Source organism: Micrasema longulum, unplaced genomic scaffold (assembly GCF_059751315.1).
Source record: "Micrasema longulum isolate JH-2025_06_02 unplaced genomic scaffold, ASM5975131v1 h1tg000222l, whole genome shotgun sequence".
Classification (NCBI taxonomy): Eukaryota; Metazoa; Arthropoda; class Insecta; order Trichoptera; family Brachycentridae; genus Micrasema; species Micrasema longulum.
In genome coordinates this window covers 1,265,581-1,290,420 of record NW_028277427.1, presented here as the reverse complement: position 1 = coordinate 1,290,420, position 24,840 = coordinate 1,265,581, and the positions used below count along the sequence as shown (strand labels likewise).

At 32.2% G+C, this 24,840-nt stretch overlaps 4 protein-coding genes across 9 annotated transcripts in view; 2 read left to right on the top strand and 2 right to left on the bottom strand.

Annotated features, from left to right (window-relative positions):
• The window catches only part of LOC148283572 (DNA oxidative demethylase ALKBH2-like), a 232,741-nt gene extending 227,618 nt beyond the window's left edge, over positions 1-5,123 (top strand). For all 4 annotated transcript variants that reach the window (XM_088243650.1, XM_088243652.1, XM_088243649.1 and 1 more), the window contains one exon: positions 4,767-5,123. In XM_088243650.1, the coding sequence (XP_088099776.1) occupies positions 4,767-4,921 (155 nt within the window). In that variant the 3' untranslated portion in view covers positions 4,922-5,123. The remainder of the gene's footprint in view (positions 1-4,766) is intronic.
• On the bottom strand, positions 999-3,947 carry Ttc30 (tetratricopeptide repeat domain 30). The gene is made up of 2 exons (XM_088243643.1): positions 3,736-3,947; positions 999-3,028 (listed from the first exon to the last, which is right to left on the bottom strand). Exons 1-2 carry the CDS (start codon positions 3,793-3,795, stop codon positions 1,097-1,099), a joined length of 1,992 nt encoding a protein of 663 aa, XP_088099769.1. The 5' UTR covers positions 3,796-3,947; the 3' UTR covers positions 999-1,096.
• A 192-nt stretch (positions 5,124-5,315) lies between the features above and the next one.
• Positions 5,316-18,076, top strand: Rabex-5 (Rabaptin-5-associated exchange factor for Rab5). 3 transcript variants are annotated; one of them, XR_015825563.1, is made up of 10 exons: positions 5,316-5,401; positions 6,667-6,829; positions 8,604-8,789; positions 12,191-12,423; positions 13,005-13,117; positions 13,205-13,362; positions 15,212-15,580; positions 16,085-16,215; positions 16,462-16,596; positions 17,066-18,076. XR_015825563.1 is itself a non-coding variant. In XM_088243642.1 (10 exons), exons 2-10 carry the CDS (start codon positions 6,685-6,687, stop codon positions 17,864-17,866), a joined length of 2,139 nt encoding a protein of 712 aa, XP_088099768.1. In that variant the 5' UTR covers positions 5,316-5,401; positions 6,667-6,684; the 3' UTR covers positions 17,867-18,076. The 3 variants fall into 3 exon arrangements, 2 of the variants coding, with proteins under 2 accessions (XP_088099768.1, XP_088099767.1); XM_088243642.1 differs by having other exon boundaries at positions 15,212-15,468; positions 16,105-16,215; XM_088243641.1 differs by lacking the exon at positions 5,316-5,401 and having other exon boundaries at positions 6,506-6,829; positions 15,212-15,468; positions 16,105-16,215.
• Positions 18,077-22,254: 4,178 nt separating this feature from the next.
• Positions 22,255-23,934, bottom strand: LOC148283570 (E3 ubiquitin-protein ligase SIAH1A-like). The gene has a single exon (XM_088243647.1). It carries the CDS (start codon positions 23,486-23,488, stop codon positions 22,622-22,624), a length of 867 nt encoding a protein of 288 aa, XP_088099773.1. The 5' UTR covers positions 23,489-23,934; the 3' UTR covers positions 22,255-22,621.
• Between the last annotated feature and the right edge of the window lie 906 nt (positions 23,935-24,840).

Sequence of the window (24,840 nt, the reverse complement as noted above, 5' to 3'; positions counted from 1 at the left end):
ACTTATGTAGGAATACGATTTTATAAATGTATTGAATTTAATATTATTTTAGTGTTACAAAAAATAGAATTGAATGGGTTGACATTATAAGGAATTTAAGGAAAGAATCTGATAGAGATCCACAAAAAACAAATGCTGTTTGTAAACATTCAAAAACAAAATTTTTTTATACACAAAAACCAACATCTTTCCATTTGTTTGCAAATGCATTCTTCTTGAATGTAACCCTAGTAGTTCGATGAATAAAATAGTTATGCTCCTAACTTCTTTTTTAGACATTCGATTGAAGATTTTAATATCTACGAACACGCACAGCGCAAAGATCTATATTTCTCTGAAAACCGCACGTAAATCGGTTAAGCCGTTTAGGAGGAGTACGGTGACATCACACGCACAGAGAAATTATATATATAAAAATAAATATTTTTACTTGGTGAACTTTGGACAAATATTGCTTAGAAACAAATTAATCTCAAAAATATTTTTATCTATAGATAAAAATATTTTTACGATTAATTCACTTCTAAGCATAATTTGTCAGAAGTTCACCGAGTAAAAAGATTTATATGTACATCTAATTTTTTTTTAATGATTAAATTTCTGCTAAAAAATAAATTGCTTTTGTGGTCAAACATTTAACTAAATGTTATTACATATTTATACATATAACCACCTACCGAATTTTCTATGTCTACCGGTTTCTTTATTTAACTATTTCTCCCACAACATAAAATATTTTCATAATCTAATCAGTGCATGTAAGGGTTGCTTATTAAAATGCATATTGGTTTTATATTTTTGTGCAACATCTATGCTGAAGGTGTACAGTGGGTTTTGCATGTTGGTTTAATTAGTGTCCTGACTCAGAGACGGGTGCATCTCGAAACCGGTAGACATAGGAAAGCCTGTAAGCGGTTATATTAAAATATTTAATAACATTTAGTAAGGTTTAATTCATATATATAGGTCAGTTAAATTGAGTTTTAAAAGTCATTATATTTTTTGATTATTATTTTTATTAGAATTAATTCAAAAACACATGTGCATCGGGATTCTAGTTCAGCATTTGCAATTATAAATCTTATATGATGTTATTTCACTTTGCATCTTCAAACTCTAAAATACTGACAGATTTATCTATTGTATTCATTTTAAGAAGCATGTACTTCAGGAGCCTCGCCTCATACGTCACCGTGTGTTTGGCCGCTGTGGTAGAGTCGTCTTCCTCCAGTGGATTGCCCAGTATTGTGGGAACATACCTTCCGTGCATCTCGCAGCCATCCAGGAACTGCAAACACTCCTTCAACGTCACATCTTTCGCGGAAATGAGATGTTTAGACATGTTTTCGATGAACGCCAGAAAGCATCTCTTGGCGTAAAACCACGTGTCAGTTCCTAATTTCTTATTAAACGGCTCCAGCGACTTGATAACTCGCGATATCCCAAACTCGAAATTTCCCTTCGCGCAGTACAAGGTTCCGATCACCAAGTTCACGATGCACAAATGGAAAAACTTTTTTTGAGGATCTTCAAAGCTCTGTTGCTCTTCTTCCTTCTCTATTTTTCTCATTATGTCCTCGGCTTCTTCATTTTGCGAGGTCATAATATACGACACGCAGAGATTTGCCAGAATCGCGGCGCTCACTGAAAGTATATTATCGTACTGTTTTTTAACTATTGGTTCATAAAAACTTACGGCTTCTTTGTACTTATTTTCTTGCATGAAAAGTACATGGGCTACATTGAGCCGCCAAACATCTGATTCGTTACAGAATTCCACGGATTTACGGAATATTTTCTCAACCTGAGCGTAATTTTCTATGTCCCAGTATATCCTAGCCTGAGCCATTACTACTGGGATGTATTTTTCGAGAGCATCTTCATATTCTAAGACAGCACGTTTAACTTCTTCGTTGTCTCCTTGAGATCTGCTTTCTTGAACTGTTTTCGTTAGCTTTCTAAGCTGTTCGGCAAATCGGGATCCGATGTCTTCAAACTTCTGGAACGCCTCTTCGGGGGATGTTTGGCTCGTTATCAGAGCATCGATAAATTCGTATAAATACGGTGTCATATTATATGTCAAATCAGCATTTTCAGCTAAGACGTCCGCTGCCAAATCGTAGTATTGAAATTTGCAGTAGAGTAATATTAGATTTTGAAATGTCTCCGCTGGAAAAGGATTTTGTTGTAAGAGAAAATGAAGTTTTTCGAATCCTTCTGTTGGGTGAGATTCCATGTTTACTAATGCAGTATTGTGCAACGTGACAACATCTAGTTCGTGTTCGTATCGAGGCGGCATATCGTTAAGTGCTTCACGCGCGGCGTCGATGTTTTTAGATTGATATTCCACAGCTGCTTTGAGGTTGAAAGCTTCCGTCAGCGCTGTTTCGTGAAGAGTCAGCGTATTTCCCACAGATTTTATCTCAGCCACATCCCCTTGCATTCCTACAGCCAGTTCGGGGTGGTCTCGAATACCCTTTTCTATTATAATATTGATGTGTTTTAACGCTAAAGGATATTCCTTTAACCTGAAGTAGCATAAGGCTATGTTATAATGCAAATGGCTGTTGAAACCAATAATCTGTAGGGTCTTTGAAAACTTCTGTAGAGCATCTTCGTAGTTTCCTTCCTTGTACAACAGGCAACCGAAATTGATATCTCGATCTGGATCATCAAGCCGCCCCGCTTCCACCAGGCTTTTGGCAGCTGCAATATCGTCTTCTCTATACTTGATAGCAGCCTGTAGTTTAGTTATTTTTTCTTCAAAGCCAGGTTCTGTTATTTGACTGCTGACTTTGTAGGCCTCCTCGTATAAAGAAGCCAAATACAGAGATTGCGCGTAGTAGAGCTTGTATTCGGAAACTTCGGGATGAAGTTCAGTCAGTTGTTCGTAGCAATTAGCGGAGTTCACATAATCTTGCAAATTGAAGAAACAATATCCTAGAAGAGATAAACCCGCTCTGTTTGGGTTGATATCGTTCACATGGTTGAGAACTTTGATAGCTTCCACAAATGACCTTTCCTTTATCTGAAATAAAAAGGGTAACTTTATAACCTGATCATCGCATTACCAAATATCGCGGGGTAATTGCTTCAACTAGGTAATTAAAAATCAGGATTTTTGAGTTAACCATTTATTTGTATCTTTCGCTTCGAATGCTACAAACGCTATACTTGTATATTTGTAGCATTTATGGAAGATACAAAAATTTGTTTTAGTGTTAATTCAAAAGTGCTGATTATAAGTTACCTACTTGTAATTACTGCAAGATATTATTATGCACAACGAGATTTATCGATTCAATGCATTATTTTAGGCTGACAGCTGACTGAAACCTGGGCCGCGATTACAAACGCAATATACATCGGTAAATATCGAGACAGTATAAAGTAAAATCAATATTTATGTACAAAAACTTAAATATTTGTATTAAAATATATTAAGTACCTTCGTCGGTAAACTGTAATTGAACCTGTTAAGAAAAAAAAGTGTGCATATTCTATTTTTAACACAGAAACTTAAATTTTACTTTGTAGATAAAATTTAAGATAAATGTTATCTTTCCATTGTAATCGGGGTCCTGGTCGATGGCATGACTGAGCGTTTGGCCGTAAGTTGAGTGTTATTATTTTTGAGGGCTCAGGGCATGTCTATGAGTATTAATACGTCATATTTTAATATTTTATATCATTTTAGACCACAAAATAATTGCGTTCATTATAAATAATACTCACCAAATTATATATTATTTTAGTATATTCACCATCTTTTATATTATTCACATCTAAACCCATTTCTATAGTATTATTTGAAAAAATAAAAACTTAAATTCTGATTATGTCTGCGGCGTCGTTTTTGACGTGTTATGAAATTGTAATTCAAACAGTTTCCATAGCGACCACATTTCCAAAAGCAATGCCTTCTAGATCAACGTTCAACGTTACCTAGGTACAGATACTTACACAATCAGTGATTCGTGATTCATAGATAATATACAAAATATATTTTTACCTTCTATCTGTTTTTCACATTTTTTATTGAGGTATTAGTTATATCAAGATTATTTCTTCGACAAAGATTTGAAGTGATGTAATACGAAACACAATAATATCTTTTATTTATCAGAAAACTGAATTTTAAGGTCACCTGCATTCAATTTTATTGTTTTACCTAAAGCGCAACGGACTGGGTGTAAAAAAATATATTTTTAAAATATTATACGAAAGTAAGAACAATCTTACGTCCCAGATTTACATTTGTAAAATTATAGTACACATTGTTCGCAATATGAATTAGTCACTTTAAAATAATAATTTAATAATAATTTAAAAATAATTTGAAAATTGAAATGTTTTTATTGTCATAATAGTATTTTGTAATAAATTCATGAAATCGATACATAATATTTATTGTGTCATAATATACATAGATATCTCCAAGGTAGAGTTTTATTAAATGAAAGTTTATGCATTTGATATAATACAATATAATTGATGAACAATATCTAAACAACAAATTATGATTATTATACCAATGTCGTCTGTATTGTTTATGAACTATAATAAATAAAATAAATAAATGAATTTACAATTTACATGGCCTGTTTTGGATTATTAAACTAATAACCTTATTGTTCAATTTGTAACATGCACCATACATGTTCATTGATAGTACGATTCTAACGTGATAATTTGTATTGTTAATAGTATTAAAGTTTATGGAGTACTATTCCCAATACTTAAATTGTTTTGATTTTTTTTTACAGTTAAGTTGGAATTGGAGCATGGAAGTTTGTTGATGATGAATCCTCCAACTAATCATATTTGGTATCATTCATTACCAGTGAAAAAAAGCGCCATTGGTGTTCGTGTAAATATGACTTTTAGAAAATACAGAAAAAAAGTTGAAAATATACGGTGAAATTTTTTGCTAATTACCGTTTTCATTTATTTTTGTAAACCTACTCTTAAGTATTTTTCAAGTGTTTTATATTATATAATCAGATTATATGTATTTTTTACAATTAATCTTTCTACCCCGATAAACATAGTTTTAATAAATTTAAAATTTATTGTATTTTCAATCCTAACAGACTAATAAAAAAGTTATTCTTGTATTTTAATCATTGGTCTTTTATTGTTTTGTGGTTCTTATTTTTATAATTTTATTATAATAAATTAAACCATAATATGTTTTCAATGTTGAGCTCTGAAGATATGTTCGGCCGATCAATGAACGATTGTCATACGAAAAATGAACGCTGCGCTGCGTTGGTGCCATAGCTTAAACTAGAATAAAAAACATCTATGGTTTCGCCTGACGTTTGTTCTGCTGTCTGAAATCACTGAAATGTCAGTGTCAAGTAAAAATTTAGATTTCATGCAAATTTAGATTAAACAGGTAAGATTTATATACAATACGTTAGTTATTTATTGCTTTTTAATGTTTTAATTGACTAATGTTTTACCCATTAGTAGAAAAACAATACTTTCCAAACCGGATGTTAAAATTAGTTACTATTTCTTATTTTAGTAGGTCATAAAATCATGCATAACATTTTATTTGGCATAATATTAAAACATCTTTAGTTGCAAGTATGATCTAGCTTTATTTTTCTTCATCAGAAAATACAGTTCTTATTATTTCAAATGGTTTTTACAATCAATAAAAATAATGCATTTGTCTTATGAGGTTTTAAAAATGAATAAAAAATTCATTGCCTAAATTTAATCCGTATCTACTTTTTGAATTAGTCGTTTCATATTTATTTTAATGATATTTATTTGCACTCATAATGATTTTGATTTTATTTTTCAAAAATAAAACAGTATTTTCTACTGCCTCAAATTCAAATTAATTTAATTATAAAAATAATATACCTCGTGGGTTCAGGCATATTGTTTGCTTGAAATAATAAAACGTAAAAAAGTTTAATCATTGAAATAATGTAAGTATATTTTCAGTGTATTTCTATAAATTTCAACAAAGAAACATGTTTTATCATTTACCTTAAGTATGTATTTGAAAACTGGAAAACGCCTTCTGTTATACACCTGTTTGGCTTTAAGACAGCCATAGCCAGTATAAATAATAATTAAAACAGAAAAAATTTCCCCATGAATAAGCCCTAAGATATTGATATTATATTTCCGTGCAAATGTGGCTTATATTATACTTATTTATATAGGTATCCTCTTATCCATAGTTTAAACAATAGTTTTTTGCCTCCGATATAAGTATTATGTCTCACAATCGATTCTTACAAAATTCATTATCTAGTTTTTACACTTGAAAAGATAAGATAAACATATAAAAGCGATGTCGCATGTTCTTTCGTTATAGTCGCTTACTTGAAATGATCAAAACTTGTGGCAGAAATTCAGTATATTACTGTGAGTTTACTACTCACAAATTAAAATGGGATGAATCAAGTGTTTGGGGCTCAAAGTTCTGTGACTTAAACTATTTTTATTAAATTATATATTCATGTAACTAAATCCTTGATCAATTTAGTAATTTTATTGTGACCTTTGTTTCAAATGGGTTGAAATAATTAACTGCCGCAATCGAAGGAGCGTTTGTAGGGATTGAGAACATTTTTTCCGGGAGTTTTATTTAACTCGGTGTGTTTTTTAAAATTCAAAATGTTTGGTACAAATCTGCAGAGGTCTTACAAGTACATAATGTACGCTACTAAGACGCCATCATTGAGGATACATCACAGTGACCTGAAGTGCAAGCGTGGCTGTGGATTCTACGGGAATGCACAATGGCAGGGGTATTGTTCCAAGTGCCACCGTGAACTAGTTCATATCCAGAGAAGGGCAGGTAAGGACTTCTATACTAAAAATATGTATCTTAATATTTAGAAGCTCGCAGATCTATCACTATAAGCTAATTAACTCTTGAATTAATCCCTCTGGAGGGATTTAAAAATAAAAAACAAAATGATATGACAACTTCATAATATATTAAGCTGCGTAATGAGAAAATATGTAAATGAATAAAATAAAAAACTAAAATAAATGACATATTGAAACTTAAATCTACTTAGTTAGAAGTCGTCAGCTGGTGTGGTTTTCAAGAAGTTTACACTATTTAATATTATAGGCGTCACCAAAACTCATAATACTAATTTTCTGAGTTTTGAGTGTAAGTACTTGTGGAGAGTCTTGTATTCTAGGTGACTTCATAGCCTTACAAGGGTTAACATCACATAATATTTTTCACTTTTTCCGCTGAAAAAGTAAACAATAACATATTATTTATTTTTATTTCATTTATTTACGCCCAACAGGCATTTACACATCAGGTAAAGATATTTGGTACATTATAAATATTGAAAATTATAACATAAAGAACATACGTGTGTAAATTCAAACAATGAACAAATCAAAAAAGGAAATTAAAATACTGTGCAAAATATACATTAGAAATTTATATTTATGAACAATTGCATGAATCAAAATGGATCGAACAAGAAGATGGTTATATCAAAAAAATAATTAATAATAGCATGAAGGAAGACAATTTATGCTCTATTTGTTAATTGGATATCTCTGACATTTCAACGTTAGAATATTAATGACTGATTGTGGGCTTATGACTGAGTATGCAAATATTTACTTGTATTAAAAAATATATATTTAATTAAATATTTAATTGAAAAAATTGACACATCTAATAAGAATGTTGAAATGAAACATGTAACATTAGGTTTATGAGGATTCAAAAATAATGTTTTCTTGTTCAGAAGAAAATTTTGTATGGCAATGTCATTGAGCTATAATATGTAGAGATAACACTCCATACAAATCCAAGCTAAAAAGTCGCCCTCAAAGAACAGCGATTGACGAGCGGAAATAGCAAATATCGTCTCGTCGACTTTGACAAACAAAACAAGTAGTACAGTAAAAAATACGGACTGTTTACATCGGTCTACTGTAAGTTCTATTCAGTATGTCGCTCCCTTCCGCATACGCGTCACCTTTGTTTTTCGTTTTGCTTTACGCCCGACTAACCGAGCAGGACGAAGACAGGAGATAATTCGCGAATTGTAACATATTAATAAGACATTATTTGACATAAAAATAGCTACTTTAAACAAATATTGATTGGTATAAGAACATTACTTGACCGGGAAAGGTTATACCATCGCTTTTCCAGATCGATTTGTGCAGTATCTTAGCATCCAGGCATTTTAGTAATTTCGAGGAGAAAAGTAGCTGGCGAACGCTGGCCACAGACTAAAGTCTGTTCTATCGAACATAGACCAATTGGCCGCAGGTTGAGGGAACATATTTCGAATGCTTATGTTTACTCTAGTTATATACCTCAACGGGCAATGTGTAATACATTTTATATAATATTAATTTTCGTAATGTAAAAGTTTTTTACAGTGGTATTATCAATCTTAAGTTGGATTTTTTAAATCTCTAACACATGCATCAAACAAAAAATTTAGTTTTGTTGTTTACAATCATTCAAATTTATAATACATTAATCAATGTTTCATTTTTTTAACACAATTTTACTAAAAGTTGGTAAATTAATTGCCATGTTCAACTTGGTATACATTAATGTGGGTAACTTTTTTTTACAGCGGAGAAAGCTAGCGGTAGTACAACCAGTGTGCAGCGAGAACATCAAGTCCTCGAAAGACAACCAAAACCAACACAAGTTGCCGGATTCACCAAATTTGAGGAAAAAAAGTTACGACAGTCTGACAGCCTCAAAAAAACTAAATTGTTGAAGCTCAATGTTTTCAGGAAAGCATCGAACGCCAAAGGTATGCATTTAAGATTTGTATTTCTGGTATTTTATTTGACTTCAGTTGAAGGTTTTGTGTGGGATGCTTTTATTACTGATATATACATGACACCCTAGGGACACATTATCATTCATGTAAAAAAGGTAACACGTCAATTGTAAAAGAAAAAATAAATATAACATTTTATGTAGATCTATCAATTTTATTGTATATACGTGTACACCCATGGACAAAAAAAAGTTCGCACTTGTAATAAAATTCTTAATTTAAAATAATAAATATTCTCAATTGCTTGGATTTTTTTAAATATATATTTTTGTAGATTTGATGACTAAGTAATGTTCCCAAGTAAAATATAAAAAAATAAAAGCTTAATATATATTTATAAATAGGGTTTTTTCCAGGTAGCAGCTCCGTTACCATTGTCCTTGTACCCACATAATTGATTTATGGCACTGTGTCTTTATTGGCAATAGCAAATAATTACATTTGGTTAATAGATTTGTGTGAAGGGTAAACAGACCGACATTTTAAACAAAAGAATATAAAAATAAAAGTAATTTTTCGGGTTCGATAGTATTTTAATATTTTGTAATATCGCCTTTGCTCTTAATCACTAAAGAAATTCTATTTGACATCAACAAATATACATTATTTATAATATCTAATGATATTTCATGTTCCCAAACATGGTTAATGATTTTAATCAATTCCTGGGTATTTTTGGCCCGTTTCTTTGCAATTTTTTGTTTCATTATTGCCCATAAATTTTCTATCGGGTTAAGGTCCGGACTGTTTCCAGGCCAACTCAGTGATGTAACTCCAAAAGACTCTTTGAATTCAGTTACCTGTAAGAAAGATATGATTTTACAAACCAAGTTACAACAATTTAAATTTATAAAATAAAGTTATATACTCACAGATCGAGCTCGATGGCAAGGCGCAGAATCATCTTGGAATATATGATTTGAATTAAATTCTGTAATGTCTTCAACTGTAGGAAACAAATGATTTTACAAAATTTTTTTTTTTTTTTTTAATTTATATTTTTTTAAATTTATTTTTCTTTTTTAAATTCTAAACAATTTTTTTTAAATTCCCGCCAAACTGCAAAAGCAGTTTTTTTGAAGGGATTTCTCTCTTTAAACATTTTTGTAACACAATATAATAAATGTTTACATAAAATATTTTTAAAAAAATCTTAAAAATATCAATAAAATAAAAGTTTTAAAAAAATTAAATACAAGTAAATCAAGTCTTTTTTGAAAACGAAATATATACAAAATAATAGTTTTGTATTGAATGGCATTCATAGTGCCTTGGACTATCTGTAGTGGACCCAAAACATGAGCTGTCATGCACCCCCATATCATGACATAGGGTGAATGCTTTACTGTTCGGGTAATACATTTAGGGTGAAATCTTTCGCCAGGTTTTCGCCGGACTATCGTCTTGCCATCTGGACCAAACACATTAAATTTAGATTCATCCGAAAAAATGACTTGTTGCCAATTGTCTATTGTCCAATTTTGGTGCATTTTGGCCCAATCTAGACAAGCCTTCTTCATTTTCTCCCTTAAAAGGGGTTTTTTTGCGGGACTTCTTGCTTGGAACCCCTGCTCCAATAATCTCCTGTAAACTGTCCTCACTGAGAACGTGGTTTGGCAAGTAGACTGGATCTCTCCGTGTATTTCTGCAGCAGTTAGAAAACGATTTTGGTTGATAAGCTTGGCAACCAGCCGATCTTCTCTAGGAGTTGTCTTTCACTGCCGACCACTTCCCTTTTTTCGCTCCAGAGAGCCGGCTTCACAATTTTTTTTTTAAACTTTCTCACAGAACACTCCGAGAAACCGATTCTACGAGAAATTTCACGATTCGACATATTTTCCTGTGAAAGAGTAATAATTTTCGATTTTACCGCGATAGACATTTGACCCGAACTCTCCATATTTTCGTAGCGATTTTTCTTCAGACGTAGTTTTTAAAAGACTGATGAAGCTTTTAAAAATGTAATTACTTTAAATGTGTAGCCAATATATTCCTTAACAATAAACAAAAGCAATTGTTAAATAATAAAATCGTTTCTAAGAAATAGAGTCAGGTAAACTGGGAATTACGGATAGCGGGGTAAGTGCGAATTTTTTTTTGTCCATAGGTGTATTTATTTTGTGAGGATGCCAATATATCATGCTTTAGAAAATAAAAAAATAAAATTAAATCCTTGCATTATTATTTTATTTTATTTTATTTAAGATTTTTACAGCTATTACATAAACAAAATAAGTAGAAAAATATTAACAATACTAGAGCCAATTTAAAAAATCCACTGTAAATCTAATGACACATAATATATAAGAAAAGAGTTTACGTAATTGTATGTGTGTGACGTTTGTATTCATGTGTATGTGAATGTGTGTATGCGTGAATGAATAAGGGAGAGGGTACATGTGCCTGTGGGAATAAATGAGGGGGAGGGTGCGTGTGTGTGGGTGCGTAAGTATAAAAAAATAATTGTGTAAAACTTGTAAGTATATTGAAAATGGTACAAGAAAGAGCTTGGTAAAAAGTTTGAAACCTTTTTGTTAAAATTTAAATCAAGAAATGTTATAAATTGTAATTTTTCAAAAGTATATTAAATTTCAGAAACGTATTCTGAAAAAAAAGCATTCTATTTTAAAATTTAACTGATACGCACTGAATGAATAATGTGCGACGAGTCCCATACAATACGGCAGGTAACCACAAAATGCAATAAATACGATATAATGTCAACAATAAAGTCATAATAAATATTATTAATGTAGATGAGTTTTTTTTTTACTTTTATTAATTTATATATTACATACAATTGAGTTACATTTATTACAGCTTTTTAGTCAGTACAGTCACTGAATCAAATTTTATCCACCTTGCTTCATCAAAAACCCTCCAGACATTTTAAAATCAGATCAGAAGGAAAAAGTTACTAATAGAATTTAATAAATTAAAAAGACATGAATGACTTCTGTTGTATACATAAAACCTCCAAAACACAAACATCTGATTTTTCATTGGTCTCCAAACATTCAAATTGCGATTTTTCAAAATGGTATTTTTTGGGGTAGTGACTTTGCATGAACGGCGACGATATATAAGTTTAGTATTTTGTTATTTTAATGCTGTTCCTCTCCAAAAAAATTATTTCCCAAATTAATGAAATATCTGATCAATTTAAATATTTTGATAAATTGTCATAATTACAATTTGATGATTTAAAACCAAATTGAAAGCTCATTTCACTCAGTTTCTTTTTTATAACTTCTACATTAGATTATTATGACTACCATCTGAGTTTGATACAATATTTCATTTTTATCATTCATGTTTCAGATATTTATCTTGCCATCATTTGTGACTTATTGATAACTTATGATTTACAGATGTTGGCCCTGGTGAAAGAGAAAATAAAGATAGAGGTCCTTTGGAGCTAATGATTCCATCAAGTGAATATGAAAAGCAAAAAATTGATTTTTACAAATGTTTTCCAACATTAGATACCACAATTGAACGCGACACTCGCAAATACATCCAAACTTTTTTTATTAGCATAGCCAAGCAGTACCAACACAAAACAGTAGATGAGTTGTCGGACATGACTCAAAACTTTTACCAGGTAATTTTATATTTTATGCTCACAAGTTTCTCTTCTTCTTACCAATTTATTGAAGTAAGTAAAGATTTAAAGTATGTTATGCTCATCAAAGCATAATCGTATAAGACTTTAAAATAAAAGGGCCTAATTTTTTGTTGATGTATCGACTGAAAAAAAAAAGTAATTTTTTCAAACTATTCATATTATTTTTATTTCATATCATCTGTATTTCTTTTATAAATATTTTCTTTATTTTTCCCCTACCTTAATTCGTCATGTTTTTTCTAAGCCTCCTTGGCATATACATTTAAACATAAAATAAATGACTTGACAATCTCTATATCAGAGCATCAACGTTTTTGTGTTTCATTCCAATATTCAAATTCCTTTTAGCAAAAAATAAGTATTAAATTTAAATAATGTATTACATATTCACTATCAAATAGATAGCGAATGATTTCATGATAATCTAAGATTTACATGTTTAATTAATTGATTATAATCATGATTATTGTTCTAGGTAATTATTTCGATAATGGCTTTGACTCATTCTCGCATTTATTTTTTTCAATTTCGCTACTCAAATTTATGTGTATTTTTAGGTTTTTGCAAAACATATGGAAACTACTCAACATCACTACACTGAAGTAGACGCTGAAACAAGAGAACTTTTGTTAGATTTTGTTGAAAAACATTCCATGACATACCTACATAGGTAAGTCTCCATTTATAGTCAAAATAAATATTTATGTATACTATGTATCTTTAATTTTTTCTAAATACGATTTTGTATTTTCAACAGTGTGTTATTCTCTCCGGCGAGTTGTGATGATGAAAAGAAAGATGCACAATTACAAAATAGAATTCGCCAGTTGTGTTGGGTTTCACCACATCACCTAGATTCACGCATCGACCAAAGGAATTCTCAAGTTAGAGACCTACTATATGCTGCAATATCAGGTCAATATTATAATATGTAAATGTATATTCTCATTTTTAAAAATAATCATTTACAAAATAGTAAAAATATATGTCTTATGCCCCTGGACCTACCCCTACTTGCACAAACCTTTAGTCAGTTTTTTTATTTTAATGTTCTGTTTAATGTAACTATAAAAATTCTAATTGTGAGTTAAGCTCAGTTTTAGTAATGCCATAATCATATTTTCCGAGTTTCATAGGATCAAATTTGTTTTTGGATTATCACAAAACCATATTTTTGTAGTTGAAATCCTTGTGATTCTAAACCCCGCAATTTTGATATGGCACCACTGAAACTAAGCTAAACTTACGATATATATTCCCCCCCTTGCGATCCTTAACTCCCGAGTTACAAACTTCCAAAAGTTAAAAAACAAATATCTATCGTAAATATAAAAACTTGAGCTTAATTCATCATTCCCTTTCCGCACCTAATGGTGCATAGGGCACTGCATTGGTACACCGATCGCAGCGTATCTTGTTTTTTTTTGTTACATGAAGATAAGATGATCAGTCTTACGCTTCAGGTACCAGTCCACGGACTATGAAATATTCTAGTGTGAAAACACTCTTTTAAATAAATATTTCATATCAACCATGTCGGGAATCGAACCCGAGACCTCTTGCTTGGTAGGCGCTGACCATTACACCACGAGGCCGACTTTACCTCAATTATACATGAGCGTTTACTTTATCCCCTTCAAAGTAGTCACCATTAGAGGTAATGCACATATGCATGCCAATGTTTTTTTCCAATCTTCATAGCACTTCTCGTAGGCCAATTTTGGAATTGTTTTTAGCTCCCTCTGTGAATTTTCTTTTATCACCTCATTCAAGTCTAAATGTTTTCCGCAAAGTATTTATTTGAGTTTAAGGAACAGGAAAAAGACTCAAGGAGCCAAATCAGGGGGAAACAATACACGGGGAATGACTTTTATGTTGTTTTTTTGCCAAACGAAAAGTTATCTTTCCATAAATCTGGCCTTTGTTGATAAATATTCTCCCTCAAATGCTTCAATATATCTTAATAATATTCTTTATTGACCGTCTGGCCTGTTGAAAGCAACTCTGAGTGCACTACTCGATGAAAACAGTCAACATCACCTTGATTTTTTTAGTGACATTGGCATGGTTTTTTGGGTTTTGGCTTAGTTGGCAAGCGCCACTCCGAAGATTGTCAACTTGTTTCCAAGTCATATTCACACACCCACATCTCATCACCTATAATTATGCACTGAAAAGCAGTATCGTCCATAGAAAGTTCGCAGAACACACCAAAGATTGACTTGTTTACACAGCTGCCACAAACAAACTGCATAACAGACTTTGCTAAAAATTTACACGTATGTCTATGAGAGTCCTATGAACCTTAAAAGAAAAATTCAATATCTTGAATGCGGTTCTTTTGAATTACAAATTCCAGGTCATATTTGATAACTGTGTATAATAAAATAAATATAAAACAACTTTGTTTTTAACCACTTATTTTTTATTTTTGTTCATTCATCATCATTTAATGCAGATTGTTGTGAAATCCTTGCTACATAAGAGTTGATCCCAAAAATGTACGATGATACCATCTTAGTTTTTTTATTTAAGTTTATGCAAATCGTAAAATAAACAGTTTTATTTTACAATTACATACCTAGGTATATCACAATAAATGTCTGAGTCTGGCCAAATTTTGTGACTTATTTATTTATACAATTACTGACACAGTGGACCAAATATATGTCACTCATTCTCTTATTTCATAGATTCCTATCAAAAAAAATATATTTAATACTGTGACTCATCTGTATATACAATTGTTAATATTTTATTTCAGAGTTGATAGCGATGGATAGCATCTTATCACCGGGCGGAAAATTATTCCGAGTGGTAGAATGTTGCCGCGGAGTGGTAAAATTGATAGGAGCCGCAAGTGGTGGTCCTGCATCAGCTGATGAACTACTTCCAGCTCTGATCTTCACGGTCCTCAAGGCAAACCCTCCCCGACTCACTAGCAACATTAACTTTGTAACTCGCTTCTGCAACGCTGCCAGACTTATGACGGGAGAAGGAGGATATTATTTCACCAATTTGGTATGTATTTTTATATTATTGAAATAATTTGCGTAAAGTTTGAATCCTTTATTAAACCAATCCTTTTTTGACAGTAAAAAAAAATTGAATTAATAAGGAATCTGTATTTAATGTTTTATTTTTTTATTTTTATTTTATTGAAATAAACGGCACTTAGTGCCTTTTACATATTAGTTACAAATACAATTAAATATACATACATGTAAACATAGTTATAAGTAATACATAGCATTTAAAACAATATTATTAATTTAGAAAGTCTAAGAAATATAAACTATATAAAAGAATAAAATATTACCAGTTATAGAATTATCGATAAAAAAAGATAATTTGGTATTAGAGATACTTTGAACCAGTTAAAAAAATAACTAAGAAGTAAATTTTGAATAACATTAAAAATTCATATAATATTTTTATATGTATTATTATTGAAAACTAATATTTAGGTAAATAGTATATGTTTATGTATAAAAGTATATAATGATGTAAAAAAAATGATAAAGAGAAATATTTTTTACTTATAAATTAATTAAGAAAAGAAACGAAAAAAGAAAAAAAAACACTAATAAAGAAGTTTAAATCAAATTTTTAACAAAAGTAACAAATAGTTACCTAGAACTGTTGTTTTATTTTCAGTGTTGTGCAGTGTCTTTCATAGAAAATTTGACAGCAGAATCTTTAAATATGACTAAAGAGGATTTTGATGGCTTTATGAGCTTACCAGCTATTGTTGGAGGCGGATCTTGGGTGAGTGGTTTTTAAAATTTATTGCTTTAACTAAAATAATTTTATAGCACCTTTATTAAAAAACTAGATTATTCTTTATTATTCGTTTTAAAATAGCTATTTTTTTTGTCATAATATCTACTACATATATAACTAGCACAATAATTTAAGGGTTTGAATGATTTTGCATATTTTGTATTTATCAAGCAATTATTGCACAAAAATTTACATTTGCAAATAACATATTTTTTCTATAAATCCTTGTAGGTTGCTGCACTTTCTCTTTGTGAGGGACTTCACGACCTTCAAGACCAAATTAAACACCTGCAAGAGCTCGATAAAAAAACAACCTTTATAGAAAATGAGGCCAAAAACCTGGCAGACCAAGTAGAAACATTTAAGGTATGCATCTCAATTTTCTAAATGCGTGACATCTTTAGTTACTTAATTAAATATTTCTCCAAAGTAAAACAATCTAGCAGACCAAGTAGAAACATTTTAAAGTTATAAATCTCAATTTTCTAAATGTGTCGGCCTCATATTGTAGTGGTCAGCGTGTTTGCCTTACACGCAAGAGGTCTCAGGTTCTATATCCGACATGGTTGACATGAAATATTTATTTTAAAAGGTGTTTTTACACTAGAATATTTCATAGTCCCTTTACTGGCACCTAAGGCGTAAGACTGATCATCTTACTTTCGTCTAACAAAAAAATATCAAGACACATTGCGATTGATGTACTTAGGTACTTCAGTGTGATAAGGTGTGGAAAGAGAATGATGATGGTTTCTAAATGTTTTCCACCTCCAGTTACTTAAATCAATATTTGTCTTTATTAATTAAAAAATAAATAACTAACTTCACCTTTCAGGAAGAAATTTTAAAGAAAATATCCGACGTATTGGCACGCACCCCCTTAGATCTATCCAAAAAAACAATATTAATTGAACCTGGACCAGAAAAAATTATTGAGCCACTCGAAGAAGTAAAGAAAATGGAACTTTGCAATTTGCAGATACGCAGTAGTCCAGTAAGAAATATAGAGGATGTTTTTGATTCTTGTACAGATGACAATACAGCTGCACTCATAGAAAGCATTCCCATCGCAACAACCAGTGAAATCATGACCTCCAGTCATTACACTACAGATTTAATGAATTCGCTGCCTTCAGATTCTCTCCACAATTTGGCTTTAGATAATCCACCAATCACGACATTGAAAACAATCGGTTCTGGTGATTTTTTGTCTCCATCTCCACTCTTTGACTTTGGATCATTCGATACCCAATCTTTGGATGAACTAGCAACTCCCGATGAATATGGTTCTGAACAATTTATTCATGGCTTAACAAATGTCAACTACGATATTGATCTTTCTGATCTAAGTGCTGATAATAGTGCTGCAGAGGATGCACCAGCTCCCACTGAACACTTTAGACCAAAAGACCCTTTTAGTCCTGATGGAATAGTGAAACCGCAAACAATTGATCCATGGCAAGCTATACCAACTGTTCCTGCTAAATCTTCTGATCAGTCCACCAGAAAGTCACAATTACCTCTGCAGTTACAGGATGAAGCAGCTTCCATATTAGACACAAATGATTCGCCAACAACAGACTGCTTATTACCTTCACCAATAAAACCACTCAGCACATTTCAACAAAGTCAATAGAAAATAAATATCCAAGTTCATTGATATCATACTTTGAATTATGATTTTACTTCTAAATTTATTGTAAATCTGTAATTGAAATGCTTTTTTTTTTATTTTACCATTTAATTATAAATCTTACTTAAAATTTTAGGCAATGGTAACTAAGAAAAAATATGTAGGTTGAAACTAACCTTAAGGAAATAATTTATTACATTATGTGACACAAAATCTCTTTTATTAATAAAAATATACATACTATAATTAGCGAATCAATTTCATGTTAAACAACCCAAAGAAAAGTGTAATAAAATAAAATATGTAAATAAAGAAATAAATAGTGGAAGAAAGAATAATAATTGTAGGACAAAAATAATGATAAAGGATACAGATTTGAATGCAGATGTTTCATTGAAAATAGACATGAGATACTAGGATATATGCTCACCAATTTATTTCAAAATAACTGAAAAACTGAGTTAAGTTGTGTTGCGTCTTCCGTTTGGGTAATTTTTCTGCGCATCTCAATTTGGCAATGTTCTGGATTTTGCTGATTTGGTAGTGTGTTTAAAATTACATGTTACCACATGATGTCAAATTCACAGAATATGTAATGCATGTCAATTTAACAAAATTAGACTTAATGCGCATCTAAGGTCATTGGAAGACTACTCAATTTTACTCTGCCTACCAAATTTATATTTCTTCTCTTATTTTAGGTGTAATTAAGTATTTACATGTTTTGTAAAATATAAATGTGTACCTTGAGAAAATAGTTCTTTAGACATTTTACATATATACATATACATAGAACAGTTTAAATTGCCGTGCCACCAGCGCATATCCCGATGATAGCTATTTTTAATATTTATTCGCTCAATGTAAACTCCGTATTCATTTATATTAAACAATTTTTATTCATTTCATGGATCTATAGTAATATATTCAGCGGTGAGATTTAATGTATTATTCCAATATACCCCTATAATAGCCCTACACCTGTTAGAGTAACTGATGAGGCAATATTCATCTTGTAGAACTATCAGGTTACTTATTTCTCGGAAGAGACATGAAATTTTAATTACATACGCAGTAGTATTCTACTGATGATTTGATTAGGTTTTTCTAATCAGAGATGATGAAGACATTTGCGATCGCAGAGCTTCGGAATCATTTCAGACATCTGCATTCGCATCCACAACATTGTGTTGAATATCTTTAGAGGATGTGATGAGAATTCAAATTAGTGCAAGTTTCTCAGAGATGGATCCGGCACTGTACATCAAAAAGTTACTTGTTTCAAGTGTAAGTCAAACTAGACTAACAATTCCAAATCCCATCATCAGAAATTGTACTACAATGTGCATTGGATGTCTAAAGTGATGATGAAGGAACTAAAGTAGTACTTCAAATGTTTTCCCTCTGTTGCAAAAAAATATCTATCTGAATAACTCCCTAGGGAGAAAATACAGCCTGTCTGCAAACATTTGGACATACTCGAAACATTGTTGAATCAACTGACTGGTAAAAGAAGTATAAAAATTGGAAAATACTTTTCAGGTGTTGCCTAGTAGGTGAATTGGTTCAGCCGGATTAATCCTCACCTGCATGATAAAGGTTTCAGCTTTTTTACTTCACAAAAGTCAACCGATGGAAGAGTTGCGGAAATGTGGATGTTTTAACATAGTCAGAATGGTGAATGTGACACAGTGTGTAAAATGGCCACTTAAACCAGCCAATGACAGGTCATAAGCCCTGTAAATGCCTAGACTTCCATATTCCCTCCTTAAAAATGTTTTCCCTCTGTTGCAAAAAATTTAGATCTGAATAACTCCCTAGGGAGGAAATCCAGCCTGTCTGCAAGCATTTGGACATACTCAAAACATTGTTAAGCGCAATCAACTTGTTTTTGTGCTAAACAAGCTTTCCACTTTGTGATTCTAATTTATAAATTTCATAGTATTCCATTTGTTTAATTTATGTTTGTATTTTATTTCATGTTTGCACAGGAATTGGACCAAAGGCGGTTTCTTAGTATGTGCATAAAGCTAATGTTTCCTAGGACAGCGGTGCCCGTATCTTTACGGCCGTAGTGAACAGTGATGCGGTGGACAGCCGTCGTAGAGGTGACTGAGACCACTGTTTTATTTTTTAACGGTGTTATCAACACCGTTTTCCTAGGAAACAACTCTCTAGTCACCGTTACGACGGCTGCCCACCGCATCACCGTTCACTACGGCCGTTAAGATACGGGCACCACTGTCCTAGGAAACCCTAGCTTAAGTGTGCTGCCGAGTAAAATATGAATAAACAATTTTTGAGTATGTACAATCATTTGTAGACAGGCTGGATTTCCTCCCTAGGGAGTTATTTGGATCTAAATCTGATGCAACAGAGAGGGAAAAAAAAATTGTGAAGGTAATATGGAAGTCTAGGCATTTACAGGGCTTATGATCTGTCATAAGCATTGTATCAGTTGAATAAAAATAAGAAATACAAAGAAATGAGGATTTACTGCAACATTACACTCGCACACAATATGAAACCTCTGTGTTATTATATTTATAAACATTTTTATACTTTTTTTCATTTATCTGCTGTATACTATTTGAAGTGTTTATTTCTACACTATGTATTTTTCGTAAGGTAAAATGCACCGCTTGCTGTGTATTGTTGTTGCAGTTAAATTTTTTTTTTTTTATTCAATATGAGTTCCAAAAGATCTAGCGAGATTGTCTCTAGCGGATGACCTTATCTTGTCAGCTCACACATGCGCTAATCGTCACCGTGCATATTTCATTTGCACGAGAAGTTTGTATGAGAAATACCAAATGCGGTGACTTGAGCGAGATAGACTACACTTCGTAGCGGTAAGTAGTGTATTAGAGGGATAAGACAATATTCACTCGCTTGTTAGCTCATAGATAAGAATTTCTATAATTTAGTTACAAACAATATTAGTGCAAGTGTACCTAAACAGAAGTAATGGCGGATTTGGCAATCTGATGCGCGGGCTGTCATTGCACATATTGTTTGTTTATAACACAATGTTAGACTTGTTTTTTTATTATATTGCAATATAATATGTACAAAGAAATGCACTGCCAGTATTTTTTTTTAAGGGGCATTTTATTACTTTTAAAAACAAGAAAAATAGTTCAAACTGGTGTTTTACCCGTCAGGCGCCACAAGCGAGATATCTCACGCATGGTAGTGTAACATGAACATTTGCATGAATGTTTTACCTCAATTTAACATTGCCTAAAATTAATAGAGACAATTCCACTTTTGATTCTGCATGATATCCTCTGACAAAACTCATCCGATTGCTCTTTCCCATAAGCATTCCAAAATCTGTAGAATCTGTCTGGGATGGTTAAGAGTGTTCGAGCAATATTCAACTAATTATTTTAAAAAATCATATCACACATATTTTAAAACAATATTCCATCAATCAAGTGGGTCAATCAAGGTACAATTGAAAATAAAACCTTTCTTTTTTTATTATCCTTTTCCTTGGACTATCATCGTACGATTAAAAATAGGATGATCAATCAAAAAAATTCCAGTTGCAGTCCTGGAAAATTATGCATTAGTTACTTACAAGAAACAAAGTCGGCCTTATGGTGTAATGTTCAGGGCGTTTGCCTACTATGCAAGAGGTCTCAGGTTCGATTCCCAACAGGGTGTTTTTACACTAGAATATTTCATAGTCCCTGGACTGGTACCTGAAGCGTAAGACTGATCATCTTACTGTCATGTAACAGAATGATCAAGATATGCTGCAATTGGTGTATTCGGTGCGAAAAGGGAATGATGATAATGACTTACAGGAACCACAAAGACCAGAAGTTTTCTATTTTATTTTACTTTGCACTAGCACTGCAATCGCATTTTTAAAAATGTATAAATCTATGGAGGATAAAGATATTTAATCAATAAAGTTAACTGGCATTTTAAATATCCATCTTAATCAATAAATCACTATTTTTTGCATCTGAGGGTGTAATTATCATGGTCATAAATATCAGGTATTATCACATTATTTGTTTTCAGAATCGCCTGCCTGTTCATGTAGAATAAATCCGAAATTCATAATATAGATAAAATGGAGTTTCAAAGTTTGACAAAACTATAAACTTAATCAACAGAGCAACTGGCCTAGTCAACTATTTTCTTCTTTTATATTTCGTGGGGGTTACCTACGACTAGGTAATTTAAAAATCAATATTTATGAGTTACCCATTAAAACCACATTTTTTTATCCTCCTCCGTGAATCATGCAAGAGAAGTCATGCATTCAAACCATCATATTTGTAGTATTCATGGACGAATATTCTAATATGTATTTTTAGTGGGTAACTCAGAAATGCGGATTTTGAAGTTACCTGGTTTAAATAAATTAAACATTTTTTATTTCTATGTTTTGTAATGTCAATTTTATTAGTGACATTTAAAAATATTCTCTCTATGGGCAAACACGCCTTATGAATAAAGATTATTTGTCTTCTTAAATAACTTGGATCGGTCGCATTCCGCATTCCGTTTACTAATTGGGCTTCCGAAGTACAGAGATCATCGTATTGTTATGAAAAACAAAAGTATAATTTTAAAAAACATGTTTTAAATCTGAATTAAACTAAATAAATATTTACAAAAACATATATCGTATGATGGAAACTTTGGATTAATTTCTAACCTATTCATAAAACTATAACATTTAGACGGGCTTGATAACAATATTGTTTTCTGCAAAACACTGCGCACGTTCCACGCTCACACCACGGAGATTGTTACATTGATGCCTAAATTACCATTGTCCGCAAACAGTTGGGCCAGGGATGTGTCGAACACCAGACAGTCGGAGTTCATTATGGCCGAAGATACTCCTTCGTGTATGGAACGAGGCATGGCTTCCCACGTGAGTCTCCGTCTGTGCCCATTCAGCTCCAATCTATAGGCAAAGTTTTCGGCTTGCTTTCTCGATCCTATTAACTGCACAATAGCGAAGAACTGTTGATGTCCGTCAAACTTTTCTTGTTTCTCCAAAACTAACATAAAGTGGTGGTTGAAGCACGACTGCATCATAACCCAGTCTACAGCGCCCGGGAGGTTAATATCTGTTGCCAAAAACACAATGTCTTCTCCTTGTAACGTGGTGATGCTCTTATGTGACATCATGAGATGGGGCATCACTTGGTCAAGGCTTCCTTGCCACTTACAAGAGGCTCCGGGGCATGGACAGGAGTACGGTCTGAACTCGCAAATTTCTTCGTGTTCACCTTTTTCTGTGTGCACTAAGGTTATGGTACATCCCGTAGTGGAATGTTTACAGGGAAACGTCACATTACTCGCAACTTTCTCCATGGCCAGATTCCTGATGTTTCCCAAGGGCCCCCGACACGTGGGGCAGCATGTTAGTTTCGGACGGCAACTGGAACACACCAGGTGACCACTTTGGCATTGCAAAATAGGGGGTAACACATAGTCGAAACAAACTGGGCACTCGAAAAGTGCTGCGAGGTCGGCAGACATTGTTGAAGAAACGTTGACGATGCCAGATATTCCAGATACAGAACACCCTGAACCGCTAGCTCCTCCGCGACGTTTAGTATTCGTGTTCATGTCACTGCTACGGAGCATAGATCAGTGGTTCGTTTCAGGAAACACCATTGATAGTCCTGCAAAAAGTTTTTTATGCGTCGATGCTGGTCACAATAATCAATGCAATATCTGCATTAACAACTCGTGTATGGTTTAAGGCTGTACCAAAAATAATTCAGAGTATTCAAAGACTTTAGTACTGAACATTATAAAACAATACGAAATACCGAGATCGGGAAACTGATTGAAGTGCTGTCATTTGAAATGTATCGTCCTTCCATAACATTCACTACTGAGAATTTAAGTAAAGAAAGCAACTAGTTCTTTATTTACTTTAAAAAATGTATCATACTGAAACAAAATTTAGAAAGAATTCTAACGAACAGTAGCAGTTCATAGGAAAAAATATGGTAATGGCAAAAAAATCTAAAACAACCCTGCACAATTAAAATCTCACTTGTACTTGCAACTCGCACTTGTGTATTGTTCGGATGTTGCCATATAACCGAGTTTAAGGGAAAATATAAAATAATAAACACACCCATTTATTATGTAAAATATTTATAAAAAATATCGTAAAAAATGTTTGAACACCCTACATTTACATTTAATTATCAGTTACCTATCGCACCTTTCATCAATGTAGCTATATAATATGTATATCGGGTTGAGGCAAAACCGGGGTTTTGGTTGAGGTTCCGTGGCTTAATATTTCTTTAGTCTGTGTTGCAAACTCACGGACCAGAGGTCCGAGGTTCAAACCCCACTCTACCCAACTTGGTTTCTATTTTCTAATAGTGATTTATTTGCAACTCGTTGAAAATGGCCCCCAAAATTAAAACATTTGGGTAAATTATAAAATGATAAAAAATGCTGTAAAAGAAGAAATATAAAAAATATGGTAAATTGTTTTCAGGCATTGCCTAGTAGGTGAATTGGTTCAGCCGGATGAATCTTACCCACATGATAAAGGTTTCAGCTCGTTTAATTAACAAAAGTCAACAGATGGAAGAGTTTAGGAAATGTGGGATATTCAAACATAGGCTGAATGGTGAATGTTACACAGTATGTAAAGTGGCCACTCAAACCAGCCAATGACAGGTTATAAGCCCTGTAAATGCCTAGACTCCCATATTCCCTTCTCAAAAATGTTTTCCCTCTCTGTTGCAACAAATTTAAATGTTTTTAGTTGTTTAAATATGTCTTTAGTATTAAGATAATTATTTTATGATAGAACGAATAACGAGATCAATCCTACGGGAAATTGAGGTAGAAAAAATGTATTTTTTACCGAGGTAAAAATGAAAGCATTAAATCGTACATCGAAGTTTCTTTAAAATGTATGAAAAAAAAAAGATTTTAATAAAAACGAAATACTTTGCATGATGTCA